General features: G+C 48.3%; 2 protein-coding genes across 2 annotated transcripts; both read left to right on the top strand.

The window, feature by feature from the left end:
* Positions 1–1,904: 1,904 nt before the first annotated feature.
* LOC9656662 (GDSL esterase/lipase 6) lies at positions 1,905–3,500 on the top strand. Its single transcript, XM_002974024.2, has 3 exons — positions 1,905–2,689; positions 3,019–3,262; positions 3,420–3,500. Exons 1-3 carry the CDS (start codon positions 1,905–1,907, stop codon positions 3,498–3,500), a joined length of 1,110 nt encoding a protein of 369 aa, XP_002974070.2.
* Positions 3,501–3,891: 391 nt separating this feature from the next.
* Positions 3,892–5,280, top strand: LOC9643070. Its single transcript, XM_002974023.2, has 3 exons — positions 3,892–4,768; positions 4,822–4,955; positions 5,015–5,280. The coding sequence occupies exons 1-3, from the start codon at positions 3,892–3,894 to the stop codon at positions 5,207–5,209; spliced, it is 1,206 nt and encodes a 401-aa protein (XP_002974069.2). The 3' UTR covers positions 5,210–5,280.
* The last annotated feature ends 14,571 nt before the right edge of the window (positions 5,281–19,851 follow it).

Raw genomic sequence — 19,851 nt, 5'->3', positions numbered from 1 at the left:
TGAGAGTACACGATATCACAGAACGACCAACCAACTCGGCCTGTCCTGACATGGTAGTTTGCCTTGCTGCTGGTTGCTGTCACATAGATCCCCGGCCCAAACCGGAGGAATCCATCCACCTTTGCTTTCTTCTTCTTGAATCCGGCCAGGATTATGTTTCAGAGGCTGCACGAGAGATTGCTGCACAGTGGCTGCTGCTGCGGCGTCCCGAGCCCGCACAAGACCGTCGTGCGGTGGAAGCGTAGGACCTCGTTTCCATTCTTTCCGTCCCTGCTGCCTCTCTGGCCATCAGCTTTTCTCTGTAGTCCGCGAACCGCTTCACCCCGTGACCGGATTGTACACGCGGAGGATGTCAATGACGGACGCTTCGCTGCTTGGATGGTTCCATTTCGCATGGAAGTATGCGATGACTCTTCCTCGTTCCGGGTCGTCCTTGCGCATGCTCTCCACTGAAAAAACACGGGTAAATAACGAGAGAGCTTCTGGAAACTGGCCAGAGGAGTGGTTACCTGCGTGCTTTACCAGGAAGTGCTGGTCCAGGTACTGCGGGGAGTCGAACTTCGCGCTGCACATGAAGCATGAGAAGTGGTTTCCCCCGTCCCGTGGGCGTCAACCTTCATATGCGTTGCTGGCGAGCGCTGGTGTTGATGGAGCTGCTGGTGATCCCGGAACTTCGCTCCACAGTCACTGCAGGCCAGGACTTTCGGAGTAGGAGTTGGGGCCGAGGGAGCCTTGGTTGAGCCAGAACATTGGCCGTGACTATCTCTGAAATGTTGTAGCATGTACTCCCTGCTCGTAAACGACCTCAAACAACCGTCCTTACCTTCCACGCTTTTTGGAGCGTTCCTCGTTCTTGCAATATAGACGTTTTCCGTACTCTGGATGTACTGTTGAGAGGATAGGATGATGTAACAAGTGATTATGCCTACGTGGCATATTGCTCGCAGTTACATCTATAGTCTTCAGTGTCCGTCGTTCCTAATGTTTTCATGTACTTGATAGGTTGAACTGGTGTTTCCAAGAGTCCTCTGCGTGTTTTATTGTTCCTACAACATAAAAGTTTAGAGCTGCTCCCACTGGAAGATGAACAGGAAGCGATGTTCTGTTGCTCTTCTTGCTCTTCAAGAGAACTAGCCGTCAGTAGCTTGAAATTAGATGAAAGTTCATATTCAAAATTGGTAATAAAAGGGAAAGTATAAACCCTAAAACTACGAAGCGATCGCGGCTATAAGAGCCCGTTCTAGAAGTGAGGATTGTCCAAGAGAAGACGTTCCTGGTGACTATCTGGTCGAAGGCACTTCGCGCTTGATCCAGCTCGCCGCATTTACCATACATCTGGACTTGAGGAGGAAGTGGAGCCTCTTGCCTTCCCAGAGGTTCTGGCTGCTCCCGCATCTTCGCAACGCCTCGGCGTAGCATTTGGTGGTGTCGCTGCTGCAGCGCAAACTTGGACTAGAACCCACTACTGCTACATCGCTGGCGAGCCGCGGAGAAGAGCTGGAACTCCAGACAGCGTCCATTCATTCCATCACAAAGCTCTTCGCAAGCATTAGGTAAGGTTATTTTGTGATTTATAGATTCTTTCTTTCTCTTGACACGATCGGAGACTTATATTTTGAAAGTAAGGAGTCCAGAGGAAAAACTGCAAGCTCTCAGCCAGGCAAGAAACGTTTCAAACTTTCATTTAAGAGAAACGCTTTGAAAGAGCTAACTTCGCAATTCTAGCGAATCTCACGACAGATACAGTCGCCAGCAATGAATAGAGTTTATCTCGCTAGCTAAAATTTTAGTTTGCATTAAGTATTTAAAGGTACTTTTATTAGGTGAAGTAACCTTTTCCTTTTCCCTAACTCTATAAAAATTAGCTTGTGCATTAGGTTTTGCCATATTAAGGTTTTGGCGAGATGACGAAGTGGTCGAGGATCTTAGTGTTCGTGGTTGTGATCTTGGCTCTCTGCGTGTGCGTGTATGGGAGGTCAGTTCCTCAACTCGGGACTATCTACATGGGTGATTCAATCTTCGACGTGGGCACAAACAAATACGTGAAGAATTCAGTTTCGCGCTGTGATTTTGTGCCATATGGGGAGACGAGGTTTAGCAAGCCATCCGGGAGGTGTAGCGATGGGTTTATAATTCCAGATCTGATAAACAAGGCGATAGGTTTGCCCTTTTCAAGACCATTCCTGGGCTTGAAAGCTGGGAGTCAACTTCCACCAAGCATTAATTTTGCGTCAGACGGCAGTGGCTTACTCGACTCTACTCACTCGGACTGGGGCGTTGTGTCGTTTAACGAGCAGCTAAAGCAGCTCGCGCAGCTCTCCAAGAAAAATCTCAATCTCAATGATTTTGTGGTTGTGATATCTTCTGCTGGGAATGATATTGCGGCAAATCTTCAAAACATTGCTGATATTGACTTGAAAGCAATGTTAATGTCATTAGAGAAAGGATTGGAACAGCTATACAAGTATGGATTTCGAAAGATCGTCTACTCAAGTGTGGGGGCACTAGGGTGTTCACCTATTGTGACCTCTGGAGGAAAATGTGTGAGCGAGATTAACAATCTGGTGGAAGAATTCAATGTGCAAGCTCGGGAGATTGTTTTAGGGGTGGCAAAGAGATTTCCAGGGATGAAAGGAACATTTGTGGATGGCTACTCTTTGATTAAATCGTACGTGGAGAACCCAAAGAGGTTTGGATTTAAGCATGCCGGGGGTTGTTGTCCCAATTGCCTTTCACAAAAGAATACACTGAGTGGGCTGTGCAAGAATCCAAGCGATTACGTCTTTTGGGATATAATACACCCAACTGAACACACGTATACGCTCTTAGCCAAGGAATTCATAAAGAAAATCATAGAAGTGTTGTAAAATTAACAAACTTGTTTGTTTTGTGGGATGAATTCCTTGTTTTTTCTGCAAGAAATATGTAGAAGAATGAAATATATTTAAACTTTCTTGCTTAAAAGATACTCGAAATACTTTTTATGTGCTAACTGATCTGCCTTGACTGGAGAAAAAGCCATTTCATCCGTTTGAACGTCAATGCACGGGATCAACAGATTTTGGGAGGCTACTGTTGTTGTTTGAATCGAATCGTACTTGCTATTTCCCCAGTCCGACTTCACCAATCGATCAACTATACAACGCCACTTGCCAGGCTACTTGCTGCGATGATTCTCCACGGGCTCCCTCCGCGTTGCCATTGCCGTCAGCGACATAGACTCCCTCAATATCGGTTTGCCAAAAGAGCCGAGGTGTACATGGTACTCCTCAAACATCTCCAAGCAAATACAAAAAGGAAAAAAGTGTGAGCTTGCTTTGATCTGCACCGACAAGTGAACCGCATATGATCACCGAGTCAAGCTTAACTTATAATGGCTGTACTTGCGTTCAACTTTACTTGTTTCAGTCTCTGCGCAGACAGAGAACTGGCAACTCTTACGAGGAAAGATGGATCTGAAGTTCGATCCAGCCTCCAAGACGAGCGACCTCCTGCCGTGATCGAGTTTGGACTTCTTATCACCACCACCACGCACATCGCTCATCTCGTCCTGTATGACTAAGCCCAAGCTGGCCGCCGATTACTGCAAGTAAGCTTTGCCTCTACCCGCTGTCCACGAACCCTTCGTTGTGGCCATGGTCGCGACGAGAGCAGCTGAGAGAGCTAGCGAGATAAACTCTATTCATCGTTGGCAACCGTATTCGTCGTGAGATTCGCTAGAATTGCGAAGTTAGCTCTTTCAAAGCGTTCCTCTTAAATGAAAGTTTGAAAGGTTTCTTGCCTGGCTGAGAGCTTGCAGGTTTTCCTCTGGACTACTTACTTTCAAAATATAAGTCTCCGATCGTGTCAAGAGAAAGAAAGAATATATAAATCACAAAATAACCTTACCTAATGCTTGCGGAGAGCTTTGTCCAGTTCCTCCTCAAGTCTCGCGGCTACGACGGTGATACGTTTCTCGGGAATTTGCTCGTCCAGATGTATGGTAAATGCGGCGAGCTGGATCAAGCGCGAAGTGCCTTCGACCGGATAGTCAGGAACGTCTTCTCTCATCCTCGACGGGCTCTTATAGCCGTAGTTTTAGGGTTTATACTTTTCCTTTTATTACGTCGTCCTGTCGCTCAAGACGCACAGAACCCACGCCGGCGAGGAGCGCTGCGCGTTTGTGAGGGTGAAGCTCTTTGGCTCGCTCGTCACCAAGTCGAGGCTGGAGGAAGAGAAGCAGCGCTGGATCCGAGAGCTCGAGGCCGTGCCACCGGGGAACTCCCCGGAAGAACAGAGCCTCTGGTCTTCTTCCGCAAAGGTGGTGGAGACGAGCAGCGCCAAGGCCAAGTCCCCGAGAGCGAGCGGAGGGAGTACGAGGAGAAGAAGCTCAAGCTGCGCAAGGCCATGGGCGAGAACTTGCACGACGACGTCGATGGCGAGGATGAGGATGCCAAGCTGTGGCGCCTCAAGATCTTGCAGGCCGTGGAGGGCGATAACTGGAGCAGTGTGATCGATGGCCAGACCATGGAAACTGTTGGCTCCTCCGCTGGTTCTTCGTCTTCGAACGCTTCTTCTTCAACTTCTTCGCGCGAGGTGGTGAGCCCGTTTGAGTCGAGCAACACGAGCAGCACCGCGGGCAGTGGCTTGTACTCCGCCGAGACGTATGATTTCACCGCGGAGAACGTTGACAAGGTGCTGGACGAGGTGCGGCCATACCTGGTAGCTGATGGTGGAAATGTGGCCGTCGTCTCGGTCGCTGATGGAACCGTCTCGCTGGAACTCCAACGTTTGTTCCTGGCTGTTTTCTCCTGGCTGATCGTGCTTGGTTTCGTCTTCCAGGGGCTTGCGGGACTTGTCCCAGCTCCACGTCCACCATGAAAATGGGAATCGAGCGAGTCCTCCGGGAGAAATTCGGCGACGCTGTGAAAGAAGTGGTCGACATCAACAGGCCAAGTGTAACTTTGACATTTGAAGTAAGCCACCTCGTTTTTCTTCGCGCGATGGATCTCATTTCTCTGTTCCTTGCTCGTAGGCCTTGAATGGACAGATTGACATGCTGAGAAGCGCCATCGAAGGCTACGGTGGTGTGGTACAGCTCGCCACTGTTGATCCTGCCAAGGGAGAGTGTCAAATAAAATACAAAGGCCCGGTGCCGCTGAGCCTGGGGATCAAGGCTGCCATCAGAGACAAGTTCCCGGAGCTCAACGTCGTCTTGATCGATCCTTAGAGGATCAGAAAACTTGTTTGTGGCTTCATCACCATCTGGATAACATGGTGTCAAAATTCGTCGACGGCGAATCGGTGCGTGGACAGCCTGCGCCGCGTCATCGTCTCCTGCCACGACTTTGCCCGAGCTGCGATCGGAGCTCGCATCGCGCAGCTATACTCATCACCCAAGACGAGCGAGGGCAAGCCTGGCGTTTGACAGGAAATGCCGGGATGTTCTTGTTACATGACAAACCCTCGCCACGTGTCCATTAGGGTTTTCCTGTTCTGTCCGCTAGCGCGGTGCGCTTTGATCCCGATTTGTCTCATGGTATCGGAGCTGGGATAGCGCTATGGAAGGAAAGCCATCCATCCGCGAGTTTGATGGAGAAGGGTTTGAGGGATTCAAGATCCATCTTGAATCCTATCTCTTGTTTCATGGTTTGTTGGGGATTGTAGATGGGACAGAGTCATCACCGGCTCCAGGCTCTAGCACTGCTGAGGTGCGTGATTGGAACCTTCGGGATTCCAAGGCTAGAGGGAGTATTGCGATGTGCTTGTCCTCAAATGTTCTCTTTGCTGCCCCATCAATTCCAAAGTCCACTGCGGCAGAGCTTTGGAAGTGGCTGAGTGACACTTATGGCACCAAGAGTGAAATGGATGTCTTCAACATCCATTCACAAATGGATTCCTTGAGGCTAGAGGAAAATGGCAGTATCCAGACTCACACTGCCAAGCTCCAGGGCTTCTTCACACAACTTGCAACTGCTGGGGCGAAGCACTGTCTCACGGATGAGCAGCAGAGGCTGCGGCTCTACAGGTCCTTGCCAGCGAGCTGGAAGAATGCAGTTGAGAGCCTGCTTCTCCAACCAAGGATGACTTGGGCAGATGCCGTGAGGAGTCTTCGCAACATTGAGGCCATGCGAAGCGAGAGAGCTGAAATGCCACAGGCTATGTATGCTTCGCAGGCTTCTGGTGATGCCCAGGTGGCAAAACCGCATGCAGCTGCAAATGCCCAGAAAGGGCAAAATTCCGTGGCATCTGGGCGTGCCAAGCCCAGACTTGCTAAGAATCAGTGTGCTCGCTGCTTGGAGATGGGCCACTGGGCTCGAGATTGCCCTGCTCCCAAGCCTGTCAAGCGACTAGCTACGTTGGCGAAAGCTAATTTGCTTGAGCGTGATGGAATTGCTACTGCAAATGAGGCTGTTGAGGAGCTCTACAACGCAGAGGCAATTGCTGCACCAAGCCGGTGGCTCTTAGACTCTGGTTGTACTAATCTTATGAGCAATAAGAAGAGTCTTTTTGAGTGTTATCAGCCGAGCATTGGAAAACGTGGTGTTCATTTAGGTGACAATACCACCATCCCTGTGGACGGCATCGGGCAATTCCGGCTCTCACTCGATCATGGGAGGACCATGGCTTTTGATGGTGCCATGCATGTTTCCACCCTACGACGAAACTTAATGTCCGTCGCCAAGATATGTGATCAAAATGCGGTGGTAGTCTTTGATGCAAAGGGAGTCTCTTTAGTTGACTCTAGCGACTTTCATATGCTTGGTACACAGTTGCTTCGTGGGTCACGCATTGGGGACTTGTATGAGATTACTGCTGTCGACCCAGTTCAGGCCTTTCAGACTGTGGAGGCAGATTCTCGTGCGGAGCTTTGGCATAAAAGACTCGGTCATGTTCATTACCAATCTCTTCAACGGATGAAATCCCAAGATATTGTTACTGGATTGGATTTCCGACGTATCCCATCTACATTTTGTGAAGCTTGTGTTTTAGGCAAGCATCACCGCCGGAATTTCTCACCGAGTAAGCATCGAGCACTTGGACTTCTGGACTTAGTCCATTCTGATCTTTGCGGCCCCATGGACGTGCCAAGTCACGATGGCGCAAGATATTTCATCACATTCATTGATGACTATAGCCGTCGAACATGCATCCACTTCTTGATGCGTAAGAGTGATGCAGTTGCTGCCTTTCAAACGTACAAGGCATACGTTGAAAACCTCCTTGGTCGAAAGATAAAAGCTCTTCGAGTTGATGGTGGTGGTGAATACCTCAACAATGAGCTTCGGGGCATTTGTCGTGATGTAGGCATACGACTGCAAGCTACAGCCCGCTACACCCCCCAGCAAAATGGTGTTGCAGAAAGAAAGAATCGTACTCTTGTCAATGCTGCTCGTGCTTTGTTAGCCGATGCACATCTTGACAAGATGTTTTGGCAAGAGGCCATAGCCACAGCAATGCATGTACAAAATCGCCTTGCCACGGCTGCTTTGGATGGAAAAACCCCTGAGGCATTTTGGACAGGTTCTACTCCTGATGTGTCCCACTTTCGGGTCTTTGGTTGTGCAGCATACGCACATACCCCTGATCAACTTCGGAAAAAGCTAGATCCCAAGAGTAAAAAATTCATCTTCGTGGGATATGCACAAGACGACACTATCGGGAGAAAAGCTTACAAGTTGTGGGATCTCGCATCTCACAAGGCTCTTGTAAGCACAGATGTCATGTTCAATGAAGACGACTTTCCCATGCATACAGAGGCTCTTCAAGATCCTTCTTTTATTGCTGAGACTCGACTTGTTCCTTTGATCCCACTTATGGGAGATGGTCCACTCTTGCCTCCGCCTCAAGATCCTCTTCATGAGTTGCCACCAGAGATTCCATTGGGGAATCCTCCACTTCTGGACATGCTTGAACCAGCTGATGCTCCTCTAGTTGAGGACAGGCCTCCGACACCTCCACCACCTTGTCGACGTCGTGGCATGCCTGATCCGATGCCAGTTCTTGATCACCCCCGGGAACGTCGGCCCTCGTTAAAAGTCCGGGAAAATGCTGAAGCAGATGCTGCAGAGCTTGATGACTTTTGTGGCCTTGTTGACATCGGCATCCCCATGACCTATGATGAGGCCATCTCAGGACCTGAGGCTTCATCTTGGATGGAAGCTATTGCGGAAGAAGTTTCTTCCATTCGGGCTAACGGAACTTATGTTCCAGTTGATTCAGCGCCACCGGGACGACGTGTTTTGGATCCAAAATGGATTTTCTCCAAAAAGTATGGGAAAGATGGCCAGGTTGTACGTTATAAGGCACGGTTGGTTGTTCGCGGTTTTCGCCAAGTCCATGGCCTTGACTACGATGAAACATTCTCACCGGTTGTAAAAATGGCTAGCCTCCGTACTCTTTTTGCCCTTGCGGCTGCTCGCAAATGGCCAGTCCACCATATGGATGTCAAAACTGCATTTCTGAATGGGGATTTGCAAGAGGACATCTATATGCATATACCTCCTGGTTTTGAGGACGATGTTGCCCCTGGTGGCCCTATATGGCAATTGCGGAAAGCTTTGTATGGCTTAAAACAGAGCTCCCGTATTTGGTATCAAAAATTTGATGCCACCCTACGTGCTCAAGGCTTTCGTCGCTGTCATGCTGATCACAATGTGTATGTCAATGGTCATGCTGAGTGCATGGTTATTGTGGCCCTCTACGTTGATGATTTGCTCATCATGGGTGATGACAACGATGCCATTGCTGCTCTGAAAGATGCCCTCAGCCAGCAATTCCAGATGAAGGACCTTGGCCGAGTCTCTTACTTTCTTGGCTTTGAAGTCACACGTGACCCTGATTCTGGTGGCTACATGCTTAGCCAACGCCGTAAAGTCGAAGTCTTGCTGGATCGGTTTGGTATGCGTGATTGCCACCCCGTCAAGACCCCGATGGTCGTTGGCGCTATCGACCTCACAGTTGAGCAGTCTGGTGAGCCTCTACCCACTGGGACTCCCTATCGGCATCTCATTGGTTGCCTCACATATTTGGCCCTAATGACTCGCCCCGACATCACATATGCGACTATTGCCTTGAGTCAGTACAACACATCACCAACCACCATACATTGGCAAGCTGCCAAGCGTATCGTAAGATACCTCCGGGGCACTATGGACTATGGCATTGCTTATTCAGGGGGTGATGCATCATTAGCATGCTACACGGATGCTAGTTTTGCCAACAACAAAGGTCATCGCTCGACTTCTGGCATTTGCCTTTCCTTCTCAGGAGGTGCCATCACGTGGGCCTCCAAGCGACAATCTGTGGTGGCCCTTTCTAGTGCAGAAGCGGAGTACATCGCACTCACTACTGGTAGCAGGGACGTGGTCTGGGCTCGAGGGTTACTTGCCGAGCTGGGATGTGCACAAGATGGCCCCACTACTTCTTGGTGTGACAACCGAAGCAGCATTGCCATGTCCAAGAACCCCGTCCACCATGCCCGCTCGAAGCACATTGAAGTCCAATTTCACTACGTGCGTGAGTTGGTTGACGGTGGCACCCTCGCCGTCCAACATCTCGGGACACAGGATATGCCAGCCGATCTTCTCACTAAGCCGTTGGGGCCACACCAGTTTCAGCTCCTACGTGACAGATTTGGTTTGGTGAGTGGCTTCGGTTTGGGGGGGAGTGTTACATGACACACCCTCGCCACGTGTCCATTAGGGTTTTCCTGTTCTGTCCGCTAGCGCGGTGCGCTTTGATCCCGATTTGTCTCAGTTCTGCGGGGAGAGTGTCGAGGACTGCGACTTCTATTATAGGCTTCGATAGTGGTCTTGTACGCAGCAATAGCGAGGTAAACTTGTTTGTCCTAGCGAATGTATAGAACAGTCTCGCTAGAACAAAGTGGCTCTTTTCAAACGTTTCAAAGAAACTTTCAAATGAAAGCTTGAAAAGTTTTTTCCCTGAGAGCCGGTGTTTCATGGAAATGGGATTTGAGGGCGAATGTCAATAGTTCACTTACATGGATTGGTTCGCTCTCTTTTGTGGCGGGATTTTTGCACACCCAAAGCTCAATGCGCTCAAAGAAATGAAACTGTCCCGGAAGATGCATCTCAAACATCCCTGGAGTAGATCAATGCGGCGAGCCGCCTGTACACCCGCGGCGTTTCCCTACACTTGAGATCATGTAAATCGTCTTCCATGCTCTCCTCAAACTCAATCTTGTCAACCTCGCAATCACCGGTGATCCGACCGTGGGACGGGTAGCCTCCCTCGGTTTTCGTGATGGGGTAACGCACCTTCGCGTAACACTTGAAGAAGGCCGGGCAAGTCTCGGGCAAGTCGTTAGGCGCCGGATGCTGCAGAGACCAGCCCATGGTTTTGGACCTGCAAGCAATCAACGTGATTAAATTTCGAAACCATTGGAAGCTTTTTCGAGTTCCAAAATACCAGTGCATGCCTATCAGCGTCGTCTCCCTCATTCTGATCTGGAACGTCGATGGGAGGTTCTCTTCTAAAGCGAAGTCAGCCGGTTCTGTCGGCGGCACTGCCATTTGCCTGGGCTCTTCAACTGACACATTCTTTAGCTAGATCATCCAAAGACCAGTCCAGAACTTACAAGTTGTGGTGCATCCAACATAGAGTGGTAGCTTGGACGCACTTATCCAGAGCCGGACTACTTGAACCCTTATATCCAAGTTCTCCTCAAATGTGAGGAATGTGCATGGTTCCATAAGCCACACGGGGAAGTGATTCTCTGACAGAGCCAGTGTCACTTGGTTAGCTTCTTCGTCGGTGAGCCCAAGATCGAAGTCGAGCGTACAGTTCACTCGTTCCTCGTCATAGCCCTCCAGCAGAAAATCGAGATCCTTGGGCAGCTGTAAGCAACGATCTTTGGCTTTGAAGTCCGCGAATGGATTGGCATGGAGCTGCTTCTGGGGAACACGATAACAAAAGTAAAGACATGGAAAGAGCTAGTGTGTAGTAACCTTTATAGCGGTAGGGGGTGGGGGCGCGAGCTGCTTGACCAGATCGTAGAGCCGTCCATGGCCTTCCTTGAGCACGTCCGAAAGCCATGAATGGCTTTCTTTCGCACCATTGTGGTCGCCGCAGCAGCCGTGAGCGTCTCCAGCACAACGTCGGAAACTAAGGAGGAGCAAGTCAGGCTGATGAACTGTCTCAACTCCGCCACAGACGATGCTTCCGAAAGAGGTGCGCCTGGAAATGGCCAGCCTCAATCAGTCCCAAAGTACACAACAGTCTCTTACTTTGTGAGCTAGCCGCCATCGCTTCCTAGTTTTAGGGTGGCGTCTTTTCCCTTCTATTACCAAAGTCTATAAAATTAACAAGGTTAACTTTTGAAGCTTTAAAATGTGGACTTCCAATGAGCAACGGCAATGAACTTCTAATTTCAAGCTACTGACGGCTAGTTCCCTGGAAGAGCATGGACACATAGAAGAGCATGCAAGTCACGGAAGACCCAAAGCACCACTTCCTGCTCATCATCCAGTGGGAGCAGCTTTAAACTTCTATGTTGTTGGAACAATAAAACGCGCAGAGGACTCTTGAAAACACCAGTTCAACCAGCAAACTTATCAAGTACATGAAAACATTAGGAACGATGCGCACAGAAGACTATAGATGCAACAATATGCCACGTAGGCATAATAACTTGTAACTCCCCACAGAGGCTTTTTTTAGCAACAATGTTTTGACTTATGCAAAGTCGTGCAAAATTCAAGTTAGTTTACTTAGCAAACGAATAAATGGAAAAAAATCTCGAAGCTTGACGAGAGTGAAGCCTCTTGAATGGCTTCACCTCCTTTGGACAATATAAGTGCATCTTGCCTGAGTGACACTGCGGCCCAGTGCCATCATCAAGCTATGGAAAAACCATAGTTTTGATAAACAAACAAAACTGGAGTTCCAAATCCCTCTCTCGATCACGGCCAGGGAGCACTGAAAAAACAAACACCAAGTATAAAGAGCTTGGATAACTCAAGAGAAAACTTAACAGTGATACTTACAGTGAGAGCCAGCGTAAGAGAAACTTCCAGCGAGAAAAGTCATGCTAAATCATGCATATTCACGGATTACATAAATCTTGAATAGATGAGTTAAGAGTAAACATGCAAGAAAACAATATACAAAAGTATTTACTGAAAGTGTTGCAACCAAAAGCCTCAAACAATAGAGCAGCTGCTTGATAAACTCCTCTTGATTCTTAGAAGTTTAATAATACTTGTCCTCCCAAGGTAAATGTCATACTTGTCCCCGTCAAAGCACCTGGAAAAAATACACAATTTAGTTTGGATGATCAGAGAATCATAGCATACCTCAATATAATTCTTGTAGTTGCCTTTTTTCTCTGGGTTCGTTATAGGATGTAAGTGCATAGCTCGTTATCAATCACATGTACTTGTATCTTCCAACCTGTTTGAACCACCAGAAGGTTGCTAGTGAAAGCACATATAGCGCAGAATCTTACAAGAAGTTCGTGTTCTAACAACCAATGGCCATCTCTCGGTCAATTACCTAGGGGACCTGCAACTCACATCCACTATGACACTTCCAAAAGCTGGTTGAAGATACTCCAAAGCCATGTTAAGCTGAAACACATCATCAGTCTCAAATATGAGAAAGTTCTTTCGCAAACTTCTTCATGACCAGGAAAAAGAAACGAAAGGCTCACCTTGCGAAGAACATTTCCCACTATCTGGTCGATCCAGAGGACTTCCTTGAGATTGACACGGCCGGTGGGATTGCTCTCGTGTTCATTCTCATCGTCTACATCAGAGAATAGTCAGGGACAGGGACGAAAGACGAAAAACAACAAACAACAGACCATAGCCAATCTCACAAGACACGGAGTGATAGCCATAACTCGGCCTGTCCTCGGTCACCTTGAACACCATCCCGGCCAGAACCTTACAAACGAGAATGGCATGGGGCCTGGAACCCGAGGAGGCCTTGACATAGTAGTTTGCCTTGCTGCTGGTTGCTGTCACATATATCCCCGGCCCAAACCGGAGGAATCCATCCACCTTTGCTTTCTTCTTCTTGAATGCGGCCAGGATGATGTTGCAGAGGCTGCACGAGAGATTGCTGCACAGTGACTGTTGCAGCGGAGAAGCCGGTTGACTGGTTGACTGTTGCTGCGGAGAAGCCCGCACAAGACCGTCGTGTCGTGGAAGCGCAGGACCTCCTTTACATTCTTTCCGTCCCTGTTGCCTCTCAGGGCCATCAGCTTTTCTCTGTAGTCCGCGAACCGCTTCACCCTGTGACCGGATTGTACACGCGGAGGATGTCAATGACGGACGCTTCGCTGCCTGGATGGTTCCATTTCGCATGGAAGTATGCGATGACTCTTCCTCGTTCCGGGTCGTCCTTGCGCATGCTCTCCACTGAAAAAACACGGGTAAATAACGAGAGAGCTTCTGGAAACTGTACCTGCGTGCTTTAACAGGAAGTGCTGGTCCAGGTACTGCGGGGAGTCGGACTTCGCGCCGCACACGAAGTGGTTTCCCCCGTCCCGTGGGCGTCAACCTTCATAATGCGTTACTGACGAGCGCTGGTGTTGATGGAGCTGCTGGTGATCCCGGAACTTCGCTCCACAGGACGTTGTCAACTTTGAAGAATTCAACTTATAGGTGTGATTGTTGGAAGAGAGGAGTTCGGGAACTGTACCCATGTGCCCTAGCGCACATGGGCAAAGATTTCCGGTGGCGGGAGGGCGGCACAGCATGGTGTCGCATCTCTCGGCCTAGTATATCCTCGACAGCCATATCTATCAACCACCGCTGCTTTACAGCGCTGTTTGCAGCAGAGTGGTAAGTCGCAAGGCCTTTTCTTCTGCTGCTTCTGATGATCGGCCCGTTTGATCTCTACGCCCAAGCTGTGCATCACATCTCCACTGCCTTCTCCCAAGTCTCGGCAAAGTGGGAGGGATCCTCAACTTTGATGAGCTTGTGCCTCAGTTTATTATCGTCTATGATATCGTGTAGACAATGCTTGCTAAAACTTTAGTTTCATTCAAGTATTTAAAGGTACTTTTATTAGATGAAGTAACCTTTTCCTTTTCCCTAACTCTATATAAATTAGTTTGTACATTAGGTTTTGCCATATTAAGGTTTTGATGAAGTGGTCGAGGATCTTAGTGTTCGTGGTTGCAATCTTGGCTCTTTGCGTGTGCGTGTATGGGAGGTCGATTCCTCAACTCAGGACTATCTACATGGGAGATTCAATCTTCGACGTGGGCACAAACAAATATGTGAAGGATTCAGTTTCGCGTTGTGATTTTGTGCCATATGGGGTGACGAGGTTTAGCAAGCCATCCGGGAGGTGAAGCGATGGGTTTATAATTCCAGATCTGATAAACGAGGCGATAGGTTTGCCCTTTTCAAGACCATTCCTGGGCTTAAAAGCTGGGAGTCAACTTCCACCAAGCATTAAGTTTGCGTCAGATGGCAGTGACTCCACTCACTCGGACTGGGGCGTTGTGTCGTTTAACGAGCAGCTAAAGCAGCTCGCGCAGCTCTCTAAGAAAAATCTCAATCTCAATGATTTTGTGGTTGTGATATCTTCTGCTGGGAATGATATTGCGGTAAATCTTCAAAACATTGCTGATATTGACTGGCATGGATCTCAGCTTTTCAAGGCTGTTTTTGCCCCTCTCCAGAGCCTTGTAGACCGATGAGTCTGAATTCAATCTGCCCATGCTGTCTTCCACAAGTGGCAAATACATCAGCTGGCCGTCATCAGATGCTCTCTAAGGCCGCTGCCCGCTCGTTGGCGAAACAATTGTTGAACTGTTCAAGGTAGACGATCGAGCGCGGAGCTGCTGTATTGGCACTCACTGAAGCTCCCGAGATGCTATTGAATGAAGTCTCCGAGATGCTCTGAAGGGTTGTAGCATGTACTCCCTGCTCGTAAACGACCTCAAACAACCAGGAGCTTTGCAGGGCTGAAAGAATGAGAAGGATCAAACTTTTACTGAAAGAGAAACGTCCTTACCTTCCACGCTTTTTGGAGCGTTCCTCGTTCTTGCAATATAAACGTTTTTCGTACGCTGGATGTACTGTTGAGATTGCTCGCAGTTGCATCTATAGTCTTCAGTGTCCGTCGTTCCTAATGTTTTCATGTACTTGATAAGTTTGCTAGTTGAACTGGTGTTTTCAAGAGTCCTCTGCGTGTTTTATCGTTCCAACAACATAGAAGTTTAGAGCTGCTCCCACTGGAAGATGAACAGGAAGCGATGCTCTGTGGCTCTTCTTGCTCTTCAAGAGAACTAGCCGTCAGTAGCTTGAAATTAGATGAAAGTTCACATTTTAAAACTTCAAAATTAGTAATAAAAGGTAAAGTATAAACACTAAAACTATGAAGCGATGGCGAGGCGAGGATGAGGATTGTCCAAGAGAAGACGTTCCTGGTGACTATCCGGTCGAAGGCACTTCGCGCTTGATCCAGCTCGCCGCGTTTACCATACATCTGGACGAGCAAATTCCAGAGAAACGTAGAAACGTATCGCCGTCGTAGCCGTGGGACTTGAGGAGGAAGTGGAGCCTCTTGCCTTCCCAGAGGTTCTGGTTGCTCCCGCATCTTCGCAACGCCTCGGCGTAGCATTTGGTGGTGTCGCTGCTGCAGCGCAAACTTGGACTAGAACCCACTACTGCTACATCGCTGGTGAGCCGCGGAGAAGAGCTGGAACTCCAGACAGCGTCCATTCATTCCATCACAAAGCTCTCCACAAGCATTAGGTAAGGTTATTTTGTGATTTATAGATTCTTTCTCTTTGGAGACTTATATTTTGAAAGTAAGGAGTCCAGAGGAAAAACTGCAAGCTCTCAGCCAGGCAAGAAACCTTTCAAACTTTCATTTAAGAGAAACGCTTTGAAAGAGCTAACTTCGCAATTCTAGCGAATCTCACGACGAATACAGTTGCCAACGATGAATAGAGTTTATCTCGCTAGCTCTCTCAGCCTGCTCTCGTCGCGACCATGGCCACAACGAAGGGTTCGTGGACAGCGGGTAGAGGCAACGCTTACTTGCAGTAATCGGCGGCCAACTTGGGCTTAGTCATACAGGACGAGATGACCGATGTGCGTGGTGGTGGTGATAAGAACTCCAAACTCGATCACGGCAGGAGGTCGCTCGTCTTGGAGGCTGGATCGAACTTCAGATCCATCTTTCCTCGTAAGAGTTGCCAGTTCTCTGTCTGCGCAGAGACTGAAACAAGTAAAGTTGAAGGCAAGTACAACCATTATAAGTTAAGCTTGACTCGGTGATCATATGTGGTTCACTTGTTGGTGAGTCAGATCAAAGCAAGCTCACACTTTTTCCTTTTTGTATTTGCTTGGAGATGTTTGAGGAGTACCATGTACACCTCGGCTCTTTTGGCAAACCGTTATTGAGAGGCTATGTCGCTGATGGCAATGGAGTACGATTCGATTCAAACAACAACAGTAGCCTCCCAAAATCTGTTGATCTGCATTGACGTTCAAACGGATGAAATGGCTTTTTCTCCAGTCAAGGCAGATCAGTTAGCACATAAAAAATATTTCGAGTATCTTTTAAGCAAGAAAGTTTAAATATATTTCATTCTTCTACATATTTCTTGCAGAAAAAACAAGGAATTCATCCCACAAAACAAATAAATTTGTTAATTTTACAACACTTCTATGATTTTCTTCATGAATTCCTTGGCTAACAGCATATACGTGTGTTCAGTTGGGTGTATTATATCCCAAAAGACGTAATCGCTTGGATTCTTGCACAGCCCACTCAATGTATTCTTTTGTGAAAGGCAATTGGGACAACAACCCCCGGAATTCTTAAATCCAAACCTCTTTGGGTTCTCCACGTATGATTTGATCAAAGAGTAGCCATCCACAAATGTTCCTTTCATCCCTGGAAATCTCTTTGCCACCCCTAAAACAATCTCCCGAGCTTGCACATTGAATTCTTCCACCAGATTGTTAATCTCGCTCACACATTTTCCTCCAGAGGTCACAATAGGTGAACATCCTAGTGCCCCAACACTTGAGTAGACGATCTTTCGAAATCCATACTTGTATAGCTGTTCCAATCCTTTCTCTAATGACATTAACATTGCTTTCAAGTCAATATCAGCAATGTTTTGAAGATTTGCCGCAATATCATTCCCAGCAGAAGATATCACAACCACAAAATCATTGAGATTGAGATTTTTCTTGGAGAGCTGCGCGAGCTGCTTTAGCTGCTCGTTAAACGACACAACGCCCCAGTCCGAGTGAGTAGAGTCGAGTAAGCCACTGCCGTCTGACGCAAAATTAATGCTTAGTGGAAGTTGACTCCCAGCTTTCAAGCCCAGGAATGGTCTTGAAAAGGGCAAACCTATCACCTTGTTTATCAGATCTGGAATTATAAACCCATCGCTACACCTCCCAGATGGCTTGCTAAACCTCGTCTCCCCATATGGCACAAAATCACAACGCGAAACTGAATTCTTCACATATTTGTTTGTGCCCACGTCGAAGATTGAATCTCCCATGTAGATAGTCCTGAGTTGAGGAATCGACCTCCCATACACGCACACGCAAAGAGCCAAGATTGCAACCACGAACACTAAGATCCTCGACCATCTCGCCAAAACCTTAATATGGCAAAACCTAATGCACAAGCTAATTTATATAGAGTTAGGGAAAAGGAAAAGGTTACTTCATCTAATAAAAGTACCTTTAAATACTTGAATTAAAACTAAAGTTTTAGCCATCAGACAATAATAAACTGAGGCAAGATGGCAGCATTACACCACAAGCTCATCAAAGTTGAGGATCCCTCCCACTTCACTAGACATGGAGTGATAGCCATCTGGTGGAGCAACCAACTCGGCCTGTCCTCGGTCACCTTGAACACTCGCCTGGCCAGAACCTTACACACGAGCATGGCATGGTGCCTGGAACCCGAGGAGCTGCCGTAGGCCTTGACATAGTAGTTTGCCTTGCTGCTGGCTGCCGTCACATAGATCGCCGCCCCAAACCGGAGGAATCCATCAACCTTTGCTTTCTTCTTCTTGAATCAGGATGATGTTGCAGAGGCTGCACGAGAGATTGCTGCACAGTGACTGCTGCTGCAGCGTCCCGAGCCCGCACAAAACCGTTGTGCCATGGAAGCGCAGGACCTCGTTTCCATTCTTTCCAATCTTCTCGTCCTTGCTGCCTCTCTGGGCCATCAGCTTTTCTCTGTAGTCCACGAACCGCTTCACCCTGTGACCGGATTGTACACGCGGAGGATGTCAATGACGGACGCTTCGCTGCCTGGATGGTTCCATTTCGCATGGAAGTGTGCGATGACTCTTCCTCGTTCCGGGTCGTCGTTGCGCGTGCTCTCCACTGAAAAAACACGGGTAAATAACGAGAGAGCTTCTGGAAACTGGCCAGAGGAGTGGTTACCTGCGTGCTTTACCAGGAAGTTCTGGTCCAGGTACTGCGGGAGTCGAACTTCGCGCCGCACACGAAGCATGAGAAGTGCTTTGCCCCGTCCCGTGGGCGTCACCCTTCATATGCGTTGCTGACGAGCACTGGTGTTGATGGTGATCCCGGAACTTCGCTCCACAGTCACTGCAGGCCAGGACTTTCGGAGTAGGAGCTGGGGCCGAGGGAGCCTTGGTTGAGCCAGAACATTGGCTGTGACTATCGGATCGGACACACAAGACCCACTACAGCAGCAACTCCAGCAGCAGCAGCAGGAATCTGGAACCGAGCTCTTTCGATTGCTGCTGGTCATTGGAATCCTCTCCGTGGCTGCTGGGCTCGTTTACTACTGGATTTCCCTACCACCATCCTCGCCCGGCCGTCCTGTTCATGGAGATGATGTATGGACAGGTGATCCCAGTGGATCCATTGGAGCAGCAGCAGCTAAAAGGAAGAGGAAACGACTACGCTTACACGTTGAGGTTCGTCATGTTTTGCATCCTCAACATCACCAATCCAAACAAGAACGTGGATTTCTACCATGCGGATCTCGAGATAACGGTGCTCTACCGAGGTGAGGTCTGCCCATTGGCTATGCGATTGTGGAGGACGTTTTTCACCCGCGGTCTTCTTTGATTCAGCCCGAGTTTTTCATAGGTTCTATTGGTGTGCCTTTGCCTCTGCGGGAAGGGTACAACCTGAGAGTTTTTTTTTTTTTGTTTTTTTTGTTTTTGGTTCGTACTCGGTGTGTTTGATCCAGATGCAGGTGGAGGTGATCACACATTCGACCATGGTTCGAACGGCTGGGTTGAAATGTCAGCGCTTTCGTATAAGGTTTCGATGTCTTCTTTATCAAATGCTGACGACGGGCGAGCTTTTGCAAGATTGCAAGTACACGAGTGCTGATGAATGGTATTCCAGAGATGCGGAGTTCAAGCTAAACTGAAAGTCTGGCTTGAATTGGATTCGAGGAGCCGTACAAACACTTCAGAGGTAGAGTTTAAATTCTCTCTCTCTCTCTCTCTCTCTCCTGTTTGTTTTTGCGATGCCATTTTGTCTTGAGTCAAGGATCCTCATTTGCATTGTATATCCTTTGCCAACTTGCAAAGAGATTTCTTCTTCAGTCTCATTCAGTGCACGTTTTTTTGTCCTAGCAAAGTCTCTTTGAATACGTCCGTAAGATCGACAGTAGTGCGCCCGCATGAGTCTCGTGCTGCAACTGCTGTAATAACCCTTCGTTTTAACGAGATAAGCAACTCTCTAAGAATGTGTCCTCGTCTCTTGGTCTGGCTTTCGTTTGCTGCAAATGCAAATGCCGCCAGTGATAGTAATCTAGATGGATGGTGATGCAGGCATCAGAATGTTTGGCAACGTCGGCTCTGACCCTCCCAAATCCATCAACTGGAGAACTTTGGGAGCAGTCACACCTGTGAAAGATCGT

Source organism: Selaginella moellendorffii, unplaced genomic scaffold, assembly GCF_000143415.4.
Source record: "Selaginella moellendorffii unplaced genomic scaffold, v1.0 SELMOscaffold_23, whole genome shotgun sequence".
Classification (NCBI taxonomy): Eukaryota; Viridiplantae; Streptophyta; class Lycopodiopsida; order Selaginellales; family Selaginellaceae; genus Selaginella; species Selaginella moellendorffii.
The sequence above is the reverse complement of the archived record's forward strand: the minus strand, read 5'-3'. Positions and strand labels throughout refer to the sequence as shown.

Bases quoted from the DNA above. Each gene is read 5' to 3' on its own strand.
- LOC9656662 (XM_002974024.2), top strand. From the start codon at position 1,905: ATGACGAAGTGGTCGAGGATCTTAGTGTTCGTGGTTGTGATCTTGGCT. The intron at 2,690-3,018 runs GTTTGGATTTAA...CTGGAGAAAAAG, and splicing joins TACGTGGAGAACCCAAAGAG to CCATTTCATCCGTTTGAACG. The intron at 3,263-3,419 runs GTACTCCTCAAA...GTCTCTGCGCAG, and splicing joins AAAGAGCCGAGGTGTACATG to ACAGAGAACTGGCAACTCTT.
- LOC9643070 (XM_002974023.2), top strand. From the start codon at position 3,892: ATGCTTGCGGAGAGCTTTGTCCAGTTCCTCCTCAAGTCTCGCGGCTAC. The intron at 4,769-4,821 runs GTTTGTTCCTGG...TTCGTCTTCCAG, and splicing joins CGTCTCGCTGGAACTCCAAC to GGGCTTGCGGGACTTGTCCC. The intron at 4,956-5,014 runs GTAAGCCACCTC...CCTTGCTCGTAG, and splicing joins GTGTAACTTTGACATTTGAA to GCCTTGAATGGACAGATTGA.